The sequence below is a fragment of the Camarhynchus parvulus genome, chromosome 1A, assembly GCF_901933205.1.
Source record: "Camarhynchus parvulus chromosome 1A, STF_HiC, whole genome shotgun sequence".
In the NCBI taxonomy this organism is placed as follows: domain Eukaryota; kingdom Metazoa; phylum Chordata; class Aves; order Passeriformes; family Thraupidae; genus Camarhynchus; species Camarhynchus parvulus.
The window spans coordinates 2,433,718-2,451,169 of NC_044586.1; the positions used below are offsets into that span (position 1 = coordinate 2,433,718).

Consider the following 17,452-nt stretch of genomic DNA (forward strand, 5'->3'; position numbering starts at 1 on the left):
AAAAGGGTAAAAAGCAAAAAGTAAAATGTGTTATTCTGAAATTCCTTCTTCCCTATTTTTCCTTTTTTAAGAAAAAAAGAGAACAAACCTTGATACAATAAAATCAAAAAATGCAGATAGAACTTATTTTCCATGTCCACGTGCCAACACTTTTTTAGAAAGAAATACCTGAAAAGATTTTTTTTTAAATCAGCACTTCTAGTGAGACATTAACATGCATTTTAGGTTGTTAACACTAAAAATGAAACGTGTTACTTTTAAAATAAAAAGAGGCACTACATTTCTATATACTCAGATGTTCTGAAATTCTTCTCAATATAATAAAACATCAACCTAGGAAGAAGGTGTGGGAAACATAATTTTCCCATATTTTTGGAAGTTCCTAATAACTGGAATTTCCCAAAGGAATAGTCAGGCTGCCTGTAGTAATTAACTTTGTAGAAGAAAACCAGCTTAGCAGATTTACATTCTGGGAAAGCCATGCCAAGAGCCAGGATTAGTTTGGCAAAGAGACAAGAAGGTCTCTGTGATTCAGATCAGGGAAATGAAAAGGCCAGTGAGTGCTGGGGGTAATCAGGATGACTGGGTTTTTGAGGAAAAGAATGGACCCTGATGTTATCAAAAGGCGGATTTGCAGTGTGCCATGAGCTGCATCACTTTGTGTCCTGCCACCAAATCTCACACTGCACATCCCTGAGCGGAAAATGACAGACGACAGAGCTGGAAGTGACTGGTAGAGGGGAGGATGTGATTGTCTGCTGAATTTTGGATTAGTTCAGTTAGCACAGGATTTAAATAAATTTCTGGCTGCTTAATTCACCAAGGAAGGAATGTTCAAAAGGAGCTGGTCAGAACTGAAAGGGAGAAAACAAAGGTGAGCAAAGCATGGCAGGTAAAACCATGATCCCGACACCTTCTTCCAAACCACTTGATCAGGACTGACCTAGTCCCGGATGATTATCTGGACAACATTACACTGATTTATGTGTGACTGGGTCTGAGATGATTCCCACAGGACACTCAGTGGATGAAGAATAAGGCAGTTATATGAAGAAAGTAAACAACAAATATTTCTTTGTACAGTTTGGAGTGTACCTGCAGACTTGCCTGTTTTGGGGGAATGTAAGGTCAGAAGTGGAGGCTGGGTTAGAGAATGAAAGGAGCATTTTATTACTGTTAGCAGAAGGTGTCATTCAGTGTGATTAAAAAAAAATAGGAAGAGAAGATAATGAAATCTCATGGTTCAGTAGGAAAGTTCCCTATGGGACTTAGGGAATAACTCTTCTGCCAAGCCCTCTGTTATTATGCTATTGGTTAGATCATAAGTCTGCCTCCAACACTACTGAAATATTAGCTCTAGATCATGCCTCATGTTTTAGCTTTTATATTTTCAGATTCTGTGCTGCTTTAGTGTGTGGGTCTGGGCTTCACATGAGGGGATGGTGAGCTCTGTGCACAGAGCAGGGAGACAAAACAATTCCTGCTCCAGCTGGGCACCAAGGACAAATGATCCAAATCTCAGCCCAAGAGCACAAACACCGTGGGCTGGAGAGAGAAAAACAAGCAGGGTGGGACTGCAGGGGCTAAAGCTGGAATGGGACAATGAACTGCAAGGTGCAGATGGAGCAGAACTGATCCCAGGGACAGACCCCGTGCCTGGTTGTGCATTTTGGGGCCATTTTGGTTCATCTTGGGTGCAGCCCTGGCTGGGCTCTTGTGCTGCCCAAGGTGCATCCATGGAGGAGATCCTTTGAATAAATCCCTGCTTTATTCTGTAACTCTGCCCAGCCTCTGTTCCAGCTCAGCCTTCTCAAGGCACCATAGATCCAAGGAAAGATGGGTTATTGATACTATTTAAGATATTTACTGCACTGTGCAGGCACATAGAGAAAGAAAGTTCCTGATTCCTCTTCCTTCTCACATCAGGAAGAACTGATTTTTGACTTGAAACCAAAACGGAGCAGATTTATTGGATATCATTTAAAGATGAAGGCAGGAAGTAGAAAAGTTTACTAATCCCCTTTTCAAGGTCTTTACAGTCAGGAATGCAAAATTGAGAGTGACTGGATGAATGTGTCAGCTCTACCAGGTTCTCTGGAGACTCAGATTGGGTGTGACAGAAGAGCTGCAGCCCACATGTGTGAGCCCCTGGCTGCCAAAGCACTCCCAGAACTTCACTTCCCTCAGAAGAAGGACTGGATGCAGCACAAGACCTATCCCCAGGAAGTTTTCTGAGGAATTATATTTTTGTAATGACAAAAAAGCACTCCCTGAGAGCAGGAAATGTAACCAGCTTGCAAAGCTCTGTAAGGAATGCTTGTTTTATACACTTTGGGCAGGGACACTTCATTGATCTGCACAGATTTCATTTTACACTCACACACAAAAAAGGTTTGTATGATGTGTGCAAACCCTAAGTAGAGGGATTTGCATCAGGTGCTTTGCATTCTTTAAAGCAGAAAGGTATGTAAAATATCTACTGTACAACACTCCCCAAGGGTCAGCACTAATAATTCTTAGATTGGGCAGCACTGTGCTGCTGTTTTTTCAATATTATTTTAGAGTACGATATTCTGGGAGTGGAAAAAACCTCAAAAATCTAAGAAGAACTCAAATAAAAGTGCAATATAAGAGCTGTTAAAGAAACCAGAGGCCAAAGCTGTTTCAGGACTTGCCTTGTGGGAATGAGTAGATACAACTAGCATTGAGAGCTTCAAATTTTGAGAGAACCTAAAGTTTGTGACCTGTAAAAATGTGATGTCCCTGTGTTACAAATAATATGTTACATTTTATGAAGGTGCATAGAAATAATAAGAACAATAGTCATTAATGCTGTATCGCTAAAACATTAATACGTTATCCGCTCAGTTTCCCGAGGGCTTGAGGAAAACAATGATTATTCCATGGTGTTTGCAACCTGCTCCTAGGTGGGAGACCAAATATTCCTAAGGAATCACGAGGGCAGTCCATGAATGGAGGTCCTAAATGTGTGATTTTATTGCGTAGCTTAAAAGCAACACACTGCATTGAGAAATGGGAAAGTAGGCTGATGTTTGTGGAAGTGATTATATTTTAAGTTTTCATAGATTTAATAAGAAAGTGTAGCATAACTGAGCTGTAAAACAGTAACATTAATATCTATTTTTTATTATTGCTACTACATAATTTAAATTTGGTTGTTATGTCCCCTCCTATATTTGCTTCATCCTGCTGTTCACTCAACTAGGAAATTTTTTGTTTATGGAAAATTACTACTCAAGGAGTTTCCTGCTAGGTTCCAACAGGAGTTTTGTTATGGAGAAGGATGTAGCACTTGGGAAGGAGTGTGCACGAGTATGTTTTTATTACTCTGCTCTGCTTTATTCTTTCCACAGCAAATGAGGGGGATTAAGGGTGCATATCTTAAATGATGGATGATAATTCTAAGCACTGCAACTAAATCTTTTGACTGCTTGACTTAGAAGTACTTATTATCCTCATCAGCTTCCCTCATAGCAATACTCCCATGCTGTTATGTCTGTTTAACACACTGAGATAGTCTGGAGCAGGAAAAGGCCAGCTTAACAAAAAAAAAAAAAAAAAAAACAAAAAATAAATAAGAAAATTAGCTCAAACTTAATTTTGATACTTGTTCTGGAAGTTTTCAGAAAACATGGATGAAAGAGATACAGAACTACTCATCACTAAAAGGGATCATTCATCCATTTTTACTCTGCTATAACAGCTCCTTTGTCTTTTGGGTATACTGGCATTATCTTATCCTTATTCCATTTCAATTCATTCCTTCATAAAAACTTCACATTAGGAACTTGGATACATGCTCACACTGTTTGATTTATCCTCAGCATGACACAGGTACATCACACCTACCAAGGTAACCAGATATTTGCAAAGCAACCCCTGAGCTCAGTGTGGTTTGATGTGGAACTTCAAAAGATAACGAAAAAGTTTGCAAATTTACCCACAGAGGCATAATTTAATTATTCTCCATGTCCATTTGGAAAATTTGGTTCCTTCTCTGAATATGACAAGAAGGTTTTCAATCAGACAGATATATGGATTTGGATCCATTTTAGGAACCCTCCTCTGCTAGGAAAAAAAACAATGGACATCAGAATTCATCTATTCTGGTCACTACTGAACTACATCATTCAAATTCCTGACCAAGCAAGGAATTACATTTTTCTTTTACACTGAAAAATGATTTCCAACATATTTTAATCCTTTTCCAGTCATTCCTACACTTTTTAGAAGTTTCAAGAAACAACAAAAACATGTTGCTTTGGAAAATACAGGAAGAAAACAAAAAGCAAATATAATCTCATTTGTATTTTTTTTTATGGGAGTTGATAAGGCTGTGAAATTTCAGACCACTGCTTTCAAGTTTACTGTGTGTTACTACAGATACCAACCTTCTGATGCTTCCAAACATCTGTGCATGACCCAAAAATCTCCCAAAATCTATGTGGAACATGTGTCCAGCTTTTGTCAGCATGATGTTGTCACTGTGTCGATCACAGACTCCCAGGATGAAGGTAACAACACACCAGCCAGCACAGGAATAAAAGAAATTCCTTATGGCCTAGGGAGTAAAACAAAAGCTCTTACATTAAATATCCAGATATGTTTGTGACAAACAAATAAAAGTGATATTAAAAACAATGCAATAAAATAAATAAATTTTAAAAATAAAATATTTTTTTACAAAATGAAATTTTACAAATGTTATGCTTGTTGGTAACCTGTTAAATCTGTTAAAAAAAACAACCCAAACTGTTAAACCTTTTGAACCTGTTAAAATTTTACCAGGCAATTTTGAAAAGAGATTCATGAGACAGGTCTGAGTAAGAATGGTATAGGGATGGCACTAAAAGATTTCAAAGTTACAGCACAAGAGCAATTTCATGCATGAGGTTTTCACCTTTTCTGGAAGTCTACAGAAAACTTTAAGAAAAAAGGTGCTTAAAAAAAAAATCTTCTTGGCAGGAAATTGGCATTTTCTGCTCAGTGTTCTGCAGGCATATTGCAAAGAAACCTGTTAGGAAATTATATGCAAATAAGTTTGCACAAATAATGCACAAAAGTAACCATTTTCTTTGTAAAGGGTGCAGGTTGTTCTACATCCACTGCACTGTTTTGTACTGCCATGGATTTTTTTTCTCCAGGATTCAGCTCATGTCCCATGAGTGTAAATCACAATGTATACAACAGAATATAGAAACCCAAACCATCCTAATCTGGATCTTAATGTTTTTTGGACAAAACCTACATTTATCCAAGGCAAATGATTATTTAGGCTTTCAGGAATTCCCTGTAGATGCAAGATGCCACCTGCAATGGCAAAACAGGCCACAGCTCAAGAGTTGGCTGAATTTTGTGTCTAGCTGTGCTACTTACTCACTGTGATGACCTTGGATAAAACACTTAAGCTTTCTGTGATTTTGTTCACCCAACTGTAAAATGAGGATATTAAAGCTTGTCCTGCACCAGTTTTCTGAGCACCTTAGATCCAGTACTGTATGAGTAAAAAATTATGAAGGAGTAAAAAAAGAGAAAGGTTCATTCACTAGCAAGCACAAAGGGAATGCATAGCAGTAATTTTATGCATTTCCTATGTAATCAGATCTGACTGCATTTTATATACTTAAAAAATTGGAAGAAATTGGGTAGGAATTGTTTTTAGAATATTCCACATGAATGGTATATTTTGCAAACAGCAGCTGCAGCAAGAAATCAACTTTTCACTCAATAACTAGCAGTGCCTCACTTTTGAATTGAAATGTTGTCTACACTTCTACCATAAAACTGTAAACACACAAACTTGTTAAAAAAACCCCATTCTACACAGATTGCTCCTGTTTAATAGAATCAAATGATATATGAGGAATTCAAGAGTTTGTAGTCAAAATGTGGATGAGAAAATGCCTATGGAATAATTACAGAATTACTAAAATTTACCAAACATATTTATAATCCACAACTACTAACAAACTGCTATGAAAGTATTTCATTCTCAGAGGGCTAAATAATTGAAGCCTTCCTTTAAATTTGAAATTTTGGCCCCTAATTTATCATTTGCATGTAAAAAGGATTAGAAAAACTGTCCCAAAACCACAAAAATTAAAATTTTTTTCAGGGGCCTCAGAACATGCTCACTCAACAAGAAATTGATAGAAAGAAAGGAATTGATAGAAAGATTTTCTTGGAAAACTTTTGCTTCTATAAATAAAATTTACAATTTTTTGGCTCATGCAGAACATCTAGTTTCATAAAATCAGGTGCCTACCATGGTATCCCATGAGAACAAGAGATATGAAAAGCATGAGCTTCTGTATTTCAACTGTGACCAGGTGGTTTTGATAAAACAGATTTCTGCAACTCTAGGTATTTGCCTGGTCTTTCCTAAATGCAGGAAATCTGCCAGGACTTTATATGGTTTATAAAAAATAAAGAATTTAAAGAGCTGACCAAAAAAATAATCTTTTTTCTGAGTGCAAGACAATTTCTATTTCAATTTCTCTTCACTTTGCAATTAAATTTCAAAACATCTCTATGACACACATTTATACAAAACGCAATAGCATGCACCTGGTAAAAGCCAATATTTCCTTAGCTAGAGAGGGGCATTTAAGTGGATTCCCTGCTTTCTCTGCATGAGACTTGTTTGTCTCATGTCTGAGCCACTCATTTTTGCTGCCTTCTCTAATTTAGTTCTTTTTTTTTCCCCCATGGCATAGCATGAAATGTGTAATAAGCTTCATTATGATGTTACCTCTTGGTAACTTGATTCCAGAGGATGGTGATGGTGAAACCATTTTTTAATTGTGTTTTCTTTCAGTGGTCCTATCAGCCCAGACTCCCTGTGGATCTTCGCTAGGGTGGTAGCATCTGGCACCATCTGCACCAGTCCTAATCAGATGGAGAAGAGTTTGCATGAAAAATCCTCAACTTTTAAAAACACAGAGAGACAATGCATAAGGCCTGTTGTTTGATCATTCCATTCAGGAAAAAAAAAAAACCATAAAGTTAAAAGTTAAAAATAAGTAAATAAGTTAAAATAAATAAGCAAGTTTAAAATGAATAATAAATAAAAGCTTTAAATAAATAAATAAAAACATAACTTAAAAGCTTAAAAATTATGAATGCAGCACAAAATATAGAACAACATATACATATATTGTTTTAATCTTGCTCTTTGGAAATTAGAAATAAAGAGCACTGAGTGGAAAGGGGCAGTTCTGTGAAGGAGAAATAAAAGCATCAATAACAATATTGTGGATATAACTGCCTCAAATTGTTCTCAAGGTGAACAATTTAGTGAGATTAAAAGCGGGTGGAATATGCACAAATTAAAAAAAATTTAAAAGTACGATCTGATATTTACTAATATATAAAAATATTATATATATTGTATAATATATAATACATTATATAACTATACATTAATATAATATAATATAATATAATATAATATAATATAATATAATATAATATAATATAATATAATATAATATAATATAATATAATATAATATAATATGATATGATATGATATGATATGATATGATATGATATGATATATCTATTTTATATAATATGTATTACAATATACACATATGTATATTGTAATAATTATATTTATTGTATTATATTATATATTAAATATAAATTTTATATTTTAAAATATATACGTATATTTTATATATTTTAATATATTACTTCACATGTATCTATTGCCTAGAAAGATGCAGAAATTATTCTGGACTATGTGATGTTGATCACAGCTTGGAGAAAGAGTACTGGGATGCTCAGAAGTTCAATACAACTGATCCAGCATGTCACAAACTGGGACTGAGGCGCAGAGAGAAGCCAAGCATTTTGCAATGCTTCACTTGAATCCTCTGCCTCTACTGCATGAACTTAATTCCTGGTTTTGCTCCTGAGACCTGGCTTTCCATTGCTGTCCCCAAGTGTGGTACCCTGGCATGTCATCCTCCTGATCTGCAGCACAGGGAGGACTTTCTCTAAGAACTTGACTTACTGACAGACTCCTCTACTTCACCATGCCTGGAAAGTGGAATTCTACCAATGCTTTATTCACTTTTCACTGAACTACAGTGAAATTTTTCACTGAATTTCATTGAAAAGTGATTTCTGTGTTTGCACAACCATGAAATTGCCATCTCCCACCTCCTTGTGTGGGAATGGTGGCCATGGAGGAAGTCATGAGCCTAGGACTTGGAAAAACTGTGTACCCAAAGCTCCCTAAGGTTTGGGTACATGTGCCCTATGTGACCACAGGCATGGCACTTTATCCTTAATAATTAACTGTAAATCAATTATCTTAGCACTGATGTGAACTCGTAAGGAAAGACATATTTAAAGTCTGTGAGCCACTGAGGGGTTTTTGCTGCTATGATGCTGGAAGGAAGAGACTGTCAGGGAGAGAATATTATTTGCAGATGATCCCCTGTATCTCTCTTGGCAAACATCAAATTAAGCATTAGTATATAGAAGAGTCTATATATAATGTCATGTCCAGAAATAGTATTCTTGTATTATCTGCCTTTGAAGCAGAAGCTTTCAAGCTTTGATTCCCATCCCACAAAGAAGGGAGGAGATTTTTCCAGGTCACCACCACCACATGCCTTGTGTCTGAACTCATCTATACTTTTCTCTTATTTCCTTTAGCTCATTCCTCCTCTCTCATGTTCACTTTGTGGCTCAGAGAGCAACGATTTTCTTTTAATTTTTCTATTTTAATAGCTTTTGTACAGCAGGTAATCTGGATACATCAGCCTTCTCTTTGAGCTAGGATTATTTCCAGTAGAAGATTTGGTCAGGGAAATATAGGCAGCTTACTGCTGTCAGCAGATTTCTACAGCAAGCAATTGGTACCCCTGCTACAGCTCTGCTACAACAACCATAAAAGAGAGAAATAGAGCTTTCAGATGAGTCAGGCCTGCCCTAAGCAACATAAATCACAAGAATAATATTTCAAAATCAACAGCACAAAGCTGTCATCACTTGTCTGCAGGTACTTTGTGTAGCCACATACATCTAGGCTCATTTAAGCATCTAGTTAGGAATACACTGGATTAAAACTTCAGTAGCTAGGGCCCATTTTCTCCAAAGCCCTGGTTTTGATATGTGAATTTAAGAATGTTTTGCAAGCTGACAGTGTTGAGGCTTTTGGAAAATTCTACTTACTACAAAATCCAATGAGTTCTAGAGAGGCAGAATAAATAAATCTTATATGGCACTGTTTAGATGAAATATGAATAATGTAATACAGGCTCCTTTTGTAATTTAAGACTGACCTTGTCCTTTCCCTGTAGATAAACACCTGTAAATGATCATTTGCATATCTAGTCCTTCTTGGAGCCAAATGTTGTCCATCAGGTGAATAATCTGGAGAACCAACATATCTTGACGTAGATCATCACCTATCTGTGAAAATTGCACATGAAATTCAGTTTTCTTCTTCAATACCAGACAGAAATAATGTCCTATTTAACTGGGACTTTTTTGCCCATCAGAGCAGCTATATTCATTTCAATAACTCTGTCTTGTTTTCCTTCAAAGTTCCTACTTAGCTCTCAATAATTTCAGGAGAGGACAGAGTAGATGGCACACCCAGACAGGGACAGTTCTGGCAGCCACTGAGATGGTAACAAATGATACCTGCTTAACTGTGGCCTTTCTGCTTATTATTCTTATGTAATTATTAGAATTTGGAAATTTAATCCAGAGGTAGGATCCTAATTTAGTTACATTTTAAAGTCTCCTTAATGCTGGACCCCTCTGCACAAATGACAGCGTTTGTCTCACATTAAGCCTCACAACTTGGTATTTGCAAGGGAATTTTATCACAAATTTACATTTTATCCATAATGTGATTCATATTCAGTTCCAAGCAGTGATGACCCCTCTCCCCATGGAGTTAGTCAAACAATAATCTCAGGGAAATGGGGGGCTTTAATTGTAGCAACAAGAATTAATGAAGAGATTATTTTCAACCATGGCTGAGTAAATGGCCTGCAAAAACAACAGCCCTGATTTTCTCTTTCCCCCCATCCCACACATAATTTTAATTGGTATTTTAAGTACCTTATTCTTTCATCATATTCTTTTTACACAAGTATTCCAATCTACAGACATTTACTCCCAGGAAAGTACTTGAGGAGACAAACTCGTCTTAAAAAGACAAAATATCTGAATCTATTTTTCTCTCATAAAAGACTCCAATTAATTCTTCTTAGCACCTAAAAGTGTAAAAATATCTTATTCTCTCCACTTACCTTCCCTCACATATACAGTAGGAAGACAATTTAGTAAGATACCCTTATCATTTACTGTGTTTATCCTTTATGTATGAGTTATCTGTCATGAATAAGCAACTGAACTATAGTACAAGCAAAAGGTATTTTAGCACAATGTTTTGCTGACAGGAGAAGGTGACAGCAGCTAAAATACTTTTACAGCAACTGGACAATGAGCTGCTTGCTGAACATTACTAGGTAGGAAAAAAAAATGTTTGAGTAGAACCAATGGAATTGTTTAAAAGCCCTATGAGCAGGTGCTTGCTCCAGTAGGTAGGAACCTGCTACTTAATGTTGATTCTCAGATGAAACAGCACATGAAACAGGTTTCTAAATGCTCAGAAAAACTTAAAATAGCTAACTTCTCCCCTTAGCAGGCCTGGGAAGCTTACTTCTATTTCTGAGAATAACAGCTGCTCTAAAGGGCAGGTTAATTTAAGACAGCATAGAATCTGGATTTTTAAAAAAAATTATTTATATCAATTTCTTAGATTCCTTGTTTGGAAAGTGATTCTGCAAAGTACCTAAGAATAACGCCATTGGCAACCAACCATTTTTTACCCATCAGCCATTTTATGAACTTGTGTTCTTCTCTAAAACCAATATCTACTTTTAGGGAAGACTTTTGCTCTTTCAAAAGGGAACTAACTTTAAAATTGTCTTTTGTGGATGTGCTGTTCTGAACTCTGAAGCTTTTCTAGGTGACAACTGCAAAATAAGGCAGAGTTTATTCTGAGTCAGTTCCTCCATGTAACTCCAATCAGACAGAGCTCCTCTGCTGCCTCCTCCAGCTCCATCTTCCTCAGCCCACACTGGCTGACAGGGGCAGAATTAGGGTTGTGTGGCAAATGGAGCCTCTAACACTCCAGTATTTTGATTTTTTAGAGACATATGGACGAGGCTGAGGGTTCAGTCACTCTGATCTATCTCTTCTCTGAGACCTGCCCTAGTTAATAAACTGCGTTTAAAATGTGAACTTTATATTCTAGTCTGCTTGTCTTCACTAAGGAAAAACTGCTATAATTTGTTTGATTCTCTGTTGATCAAAAAGGTGACACTTCAGTGTATTACCTCAACATGTTTCATTAAGAGTTCTAGTGTCAAAAATAATAGGGATAAACAAGCAGCAGAGCTAAATCAACTATTCTCAGACTCAAGCTTTAAAATATAAATTAGGTGAATTTTAAATTATCATTTTCCATACCAAAAGACCTGAGGAGTGGAGGAAGAACATACCTTAAAAATAACATTGATGTTTCCACTTGGAGCATTCGCATTGATGAAGGAGATTTTTAAGGGAAAGGCATTGGATGTAAAATAAGAACATGACTGCAGGGGAAAGAAAGATGAAACAGAAGAACAACAGTGTCACATAAACAAAACATTAGACTAATACAATACCTCTGAAAAAGATTCTAGCTTTAAACACTGCTCAATAGCAGTGGCAGCAAAAATAAATAATTCTTGATATTACTGACTGTTTTGTTGGGTCTGAAAAACAAGAAATTCTTGTCCCCAGACAATCTGCTTCACTTAAATATCAGACCATATGAACAGATAATATTTTATGTGCTAATTGTTTTTTCATTTTCACCCAGGCCTATCAACAATAAGCTTTGCCTGGAACTGGGTGGATAAATTATATAAGACTGATCTAATGAGTTTTAAAGCACTGAAAAGCCTGTGGTCCCGTTGTTTTCTGAAAATAACCCAGCCTTGCCCAATCAGACATGGAAGCAAAGAACTTGCCAGTTTCTTTGATTACCTCACTCTGGCTGAGGATACAGCAAATTCTGAAAATCACGCTGTATTTTATGTGGGATTTATCTTAATTAAGCACAAACTCTGACTTTCATGCTCTACAGCTCCTTCCACCTGAAGATCTCAAAGGGCTTCAAAAAGCATTAATGAGCCAAGCACTGCAAATCCTGTGAGAGTTTGGGGTGGAATTATTACCCTCATTAAAAACATCCAAGGAGAGGTGGTGGGGAAACCCCTCAAAAACAGCTAGAGACAATGGTAAATTAATGGCCTGGTTTCTGGAAATAATGAGCACCACACAAGAGCTGCTGCTGTCCTTACAGGGTGCAGTGTAAGGGAGGCTCAATTTGAGCTCCACCAGACACAGCTGTCTGCAGCTTTTCATCTGAACATCTCAAAGCATGGCACCAGCAGGCAAATATTGTCTCAGCCACAGAAGACCACTGGGATGGGCCAGAGCCATTATCAGCAATGAAATTCTGATCCTCCACCACTGAAATGATTCCATTTCAGTCGGAATTTTGCCAATTGAAATGTCTCAGTGAGTGCTTGAAAGGTTCCTGTGGGATGATGTGACTCTGATGGGGCTGTGAGCAGGGCTTGCTACTGGCAAAATCAATAGATGACACCAAAATGAATTAAATTTAGGTAATTATAAGCACTTAAAAGTTCTCATTTGCATGATTATACTGGCGTACAGTCCAATCAAGAAACGACATGTATTTATAGAAAGATAACGGCCTATAATGATATAAGAAAAATGAAAAAACGCCAAAAAACAAAAAAAAACTTCTTCAGATATTAGATTTAAACACTTTTGTATCTGTCCAGCCAAGCTGGTGCAGTATAAATAGCATGACTTTATGCTGAGATACCTTTCCATTAGTCATTATTTCCAAAAGCCTGAAAGCAGGGAGCAGCAGCAGGCTTCACATCCTTCTGACTTGTATCACACACGATTTGCCCAAGCCTGTGGGGTGCTGGAAGACCTCAGTTCTCAGCCAGATCAAGGCTGAATAGCAATTACTTGGAGAAACATAGGTCAGAGGCAATTGAAGGGATCAGCACCTCTTAGAATCAGGTCTGCTATGGATAATGAGCCAGAGAACAAAAATAGAGCACAAATTGCTGTAATTAGGCGGTTATAACTGGTAATATATATACAGCTGTTCGGGTTTTTCTTCATGCTGGATACATTTTCCTTTTCCAGAGATGAATCAGCTTACTCCTGGCTCTATGTTGTTTATGAAAATATTTCTGAACAATGAATAACTGAATCTTAGTACTACAGTCAAAGTCAAGTCAAGTAACACTGAAGAGCATTGCTGTTTCCTTTATCCTTAAGTCATGTTTAATAGGGGTCGTAGATACAGATAAGGCAGTGTGAATATTTAACATTTTATCAATTCTCAGTCAGCTCAGCAAACAGACAGCTGGCTCCAGACCTTTTGCTGCTCCCATACCTGACATGGGAGAGTCTTGATGAGAAAAACACCAAGGGCTACCTGGTGGGTATTGCCAGCCAGGGGCTATGTACAAATTACAAACGGGATGGGACTGCTAGGAATGTGCCTTGAGCTGTTTTATTTTCCAGCATCAGCCTCATTCCATGGTTATGACAATGGGAAGATGCCAGCAGCTCACATCCCAGGCAGCAGACCAAGAACTTAATGTTACAACTTACTTTATAAGTTTGTTGATCAATCATATAGAGCAAAAGTACATTGACAGTAGTTCCATCCAAGCACTATAAGCACACATATCTTTGGTTAAACAATGCTTGCTTATTTCAAATACAATACCTGCTTGTAAGCATTAAAACACAATGCACAGAGCTCCACTGTTAAGCTTACCACTTCCTAATGTCTTGCTAGATCAACTTTTCTGTAGCTTAGGGAGTTATTCTAGACAAACGTCAATACACAGACCATTGTTCTATTTGGACTTACTTTTCTACTTCCAACATAATTTTTCTGCTGACCTATCTCATGGCTCCTGCTTAGCTCTAATCCCAGTTCTGCTGTCTCTGAGGCCTGCCTCTTGCAGCTTTCCCAAAACCCTCTGATTTTATGGATTCCCACAGTGGGAACCAGGTCCCAGCTCCCAGGTGTCATTGCCAATGCCAACACCACGGCAGGGCAGCTGAGCTGGGGATGGGCTGCTCAGAGGTGAAATCTCTGGCTGGTGTGACACTCATGCAGCAGCCACCCTACCCATCCTGGCACCTCTGCCTCAGCAAAAGTTTGAAGGAGATTAGGCTGGGTGTGAATCAACCAGATGATTTATTCTCCATATCACTATGATAATTTCCTGATCCTTTCCATGCAGGCATTCTCTCTTTCTCCCCTCTAGACTAAAAACCAAAATTGAAGGTGTAATGGATCACACTTACATCTGCCTCTATGCCTTGCACAACAAGGGCGGGGTTCAGGGGCAGCCGGCAGAGCTTCACCTCCTGGAAGAACTGCTGCAGTCTGCTGAGCTCCATCTTCAACACCTCCTGCAGCACAAGAACCATTATGGCAGCATGAAAGGACAAAAAAAAAAGAGCTTTTTATTTCTTTCTTTTTATTTTTTTTTAATTTTTACTATCATTCTTTACTTTAAACAAGCAACGCAATTTCCAGAGCTGACAGCATCCGTGTGACCTTAAAGCAGCGAATGAGGTCACGCTGGGGTATTAAAAATAAGAGCTGTAATTTTACTCCACATTGATGCCTTTTCTGCCTAGATGTGCTACCAGCTCACACTGCCCCAGAGGTTCAGATGGAAAGAGTCTGTTTCCAACAGCATGGAGTGACAGGACAAGGGAGAATGGCTTCAAATTGAAGGATTAGATTGGATGTCAGGAAACATCTCTACCTGTGAAACCAGGCTGGATGGGGCCACCTGGTCTGGTGGAAGGTGTCCCTGCCCATGGCAGGGGGTTGGAATTGGATGATTTTTAAGGTTCCTTCCAGCCCAAACCATTCTGTGATTCTATGATTCAACACCCTTCAATAGGGCTCAATTAGCCTTGTATTGCTCCGCTGTATCTCATAGGATTTTTTGCCTTTCCTAAGATCTTCCCAATTTGTTGCTTGTTGCCTCCACACTGTGATCTCCCTTGCCTAATTCTGTTAACTGCAAGGCTTGGGAGCTTCTCAGTATCATAGTAACTGCAGCCTTGAGATTAATCTCTAAAATCTGAATTATGCATTGGTAATGTAGAATGTATTACTGCTATTTCTTCTTCTTTGCATGGATTTTCCTTCTGCAAATATTTTTGTCTTTTTACTTCCATGTTTGCTTTGCTGCTCTCAGTAGCAGCACTGAGAGTTTCCTGAGAAACCCTTTGAAAACCTTTGAATCCTTAACAAGGCAGAAAGATTCATGATATCGTTCCTGGTAACCAGCAGTAGCAAGTATATTTTTATTTGGCTTTCTGCTCTGCCTTGCTGAGATTTCAACAAGAAGCAGTTTTATACACCAGGAAAAACAGCAGCTGTCCTGGAAAACTAACAGTTCTGAACTGGAAATGTATCTATGCAATATAAAAGCTGCACCCACTGGAGAAGACAACTGCAAGTTTGTCATGGAGGCATCTCTGCAGATGTGTGTTCCGTGCTCATTGCTGAGAGCTATATTTGAGATATTAGCTACATTCCACTCTAGTTGTCTTTGCTAAGAAATAAGGATATGTCCAGCCTGCCAAGAACAACTCTTAGTAAAGCTTCCAAGAAATGCTGCAGCTCTCCAGGAGTCAAATATTTTGGGATGAGGTGCTGAATGTGAGCATTTCTCTCAGTGAAATGATATTCAGCCTTGTTGCCGTTATTTCTGGCCACCTCCAAGTCCCTTTGAGAAGCCACTGATGAAGGAATTGAAATGGATTAAAAGATTTGCAGACCTCAAGAGTAACAGTGATGAGAGTTGTCCCATTAAATATCTATGTGCTACCTTTTTTCAGAGCAGAAAAATATTAATAAAGTTTAGTCAAGTCTTTGGTTTATTTATGTAAAAAAGTGTATTAAAAGAAAGAAGTGTTACCTTAGAAAAAATAAAATTCCCTACAGAAACTTAGATGGAAGGGGAAGTATTTTTTAACAAACCTTTCTTTTTGGGTCACTGGCAGCTTTCACTTTTGTGGCAATGTCTTCCAGAATTCTGATGAGTTTTTCTTCCTTAGAAAACTCGTTGTTCAGGGTCTGTCCAGCACAGAATTGGAGAGCAGCCAGAAGTTTCTTATACCACATTCTGAAATGAACTTCATTCTGTGCATTCTTCAGCAGCCTGAAGGAAGGAGGGGGAAAAAAAGTCATCTGTGTATCTAAAAATGAATTTTATTATTTATCAGTTCTAGCAGGGACAAGAAACTCCAGACTAATCTACATTTGGTCACTTTGGGCAGCAGAGAATGAAAAAAACTGTTATTGCTTCCAGGCAATGAGACTCAAGTTCCATTTGATAATAATGAGATTCCAAATGTGTTGAAAAAACAGAAAACTGTCATTTCTTATTGTCATACATAGTGCAACGCCTGTATTGCTTTTTATTTCTGCAAGAAAAGTTAACAAAGTGAAAAGAAGTTGCATTTTTGAAGGCCAGGGTTAAATATATATTCCTAAATTATTTTTTTTCTCCTGCCAGTTCATTTATACAAGCAAGCACATCTTTCAGCTTTCAGGAGGTGCATTTAAAGACTGTTTTAGTCTCAGATGTACCATCAATTCTAGAAACTTTCACTATTTTAAGCTGAGGAGACATTTCTGAAATTGGCTATACAGCTAAAAAGAGTGAAATGAGCCCATTTTATTCCTTCTTTACTGGCAATTGCTGGTCTAAAGCAAAACTCAGCTTTTAGTTCTTCTGAAGCCTGCAAAAGCTTTGGAACTGGAGTTACTGCCAACATAAAATGAGAAATAAAGCCAAACCCATACTCTTTTTAATAATAATCACCATGAAGCCTTCTCCAATTACACATTTATTTGGGTCAGGAAAGCTGGGGAGTTTAGGGGTTTTTTTTAAATCTAATTGATCATTGGGAGATTTTTTTTTTCTTACACAGGCCAGAGGTTCTGTACATTGTGTGATTTATTTTTGTAAGTGTAGATGGAACCACCGGCTCTGTACTGTTGCTAACATCCTGGGATTTCCCTCTGCCTGAAGGACTGGGGAACTGCTCTTTGCTTTGGTGTGAACTCTCCCTCTCACAGCTTCACCCTTGGGAACACCTCAAACCTTAAATTCCTTATAAATGTCTGAATCTTAATGCAGCTTCCCCTACATAAAAAAATAATGCCACTTTTCACAGGACAGAAATGAGAGAAGCTCTTGACTGTCAAGGCACATCACACAAATGAATATGTGACATATGAATATGTCACATCA

At 37.7% G+C, this 17,452-nt stretch overlaps 1 protein-coding gene across 1 annotated transcript in view; it reads right to left on the bottom strand.

Moving 5' to 3' along the window:
- Positions 1-17,452, bottom strand: part of PIK3C2G (phosphatidylinositol-4-phosphate 3-kinase catalytic subunit type 2 gamma) — a 189,696-nt gene that overhangs the window by 65,754 nt on the left and 106,490 nt on the right. The window contains exons 18-23 of the mRNA XM_030960249.1: positions 16,174-16,354; positions 14,475-14,582; positions 11,558-11,650; positions 9,320-9,449; positions 6,773-6,909; positions 4,413-4,582 (exon numbers count right to left, since the gene is read on the bottom strand). Coding sequence (XP_030816109.1) covers positions 4,413-4,582; positions 6,773-6,909; positions 9,320-9,449; positions 11,558-11,650; positions 14,475-14,582; positions 16,174-16,354 — 819 coding nt within the window. The remainder of the gene's footprint in view (positions 1-4,412; positions 4,583-6,772; positions 6,910-9,319; positions 9,450-11,557; positions 11,651-14,474; positions 14,583-16,173; positions 16,355-17,452) is intronic.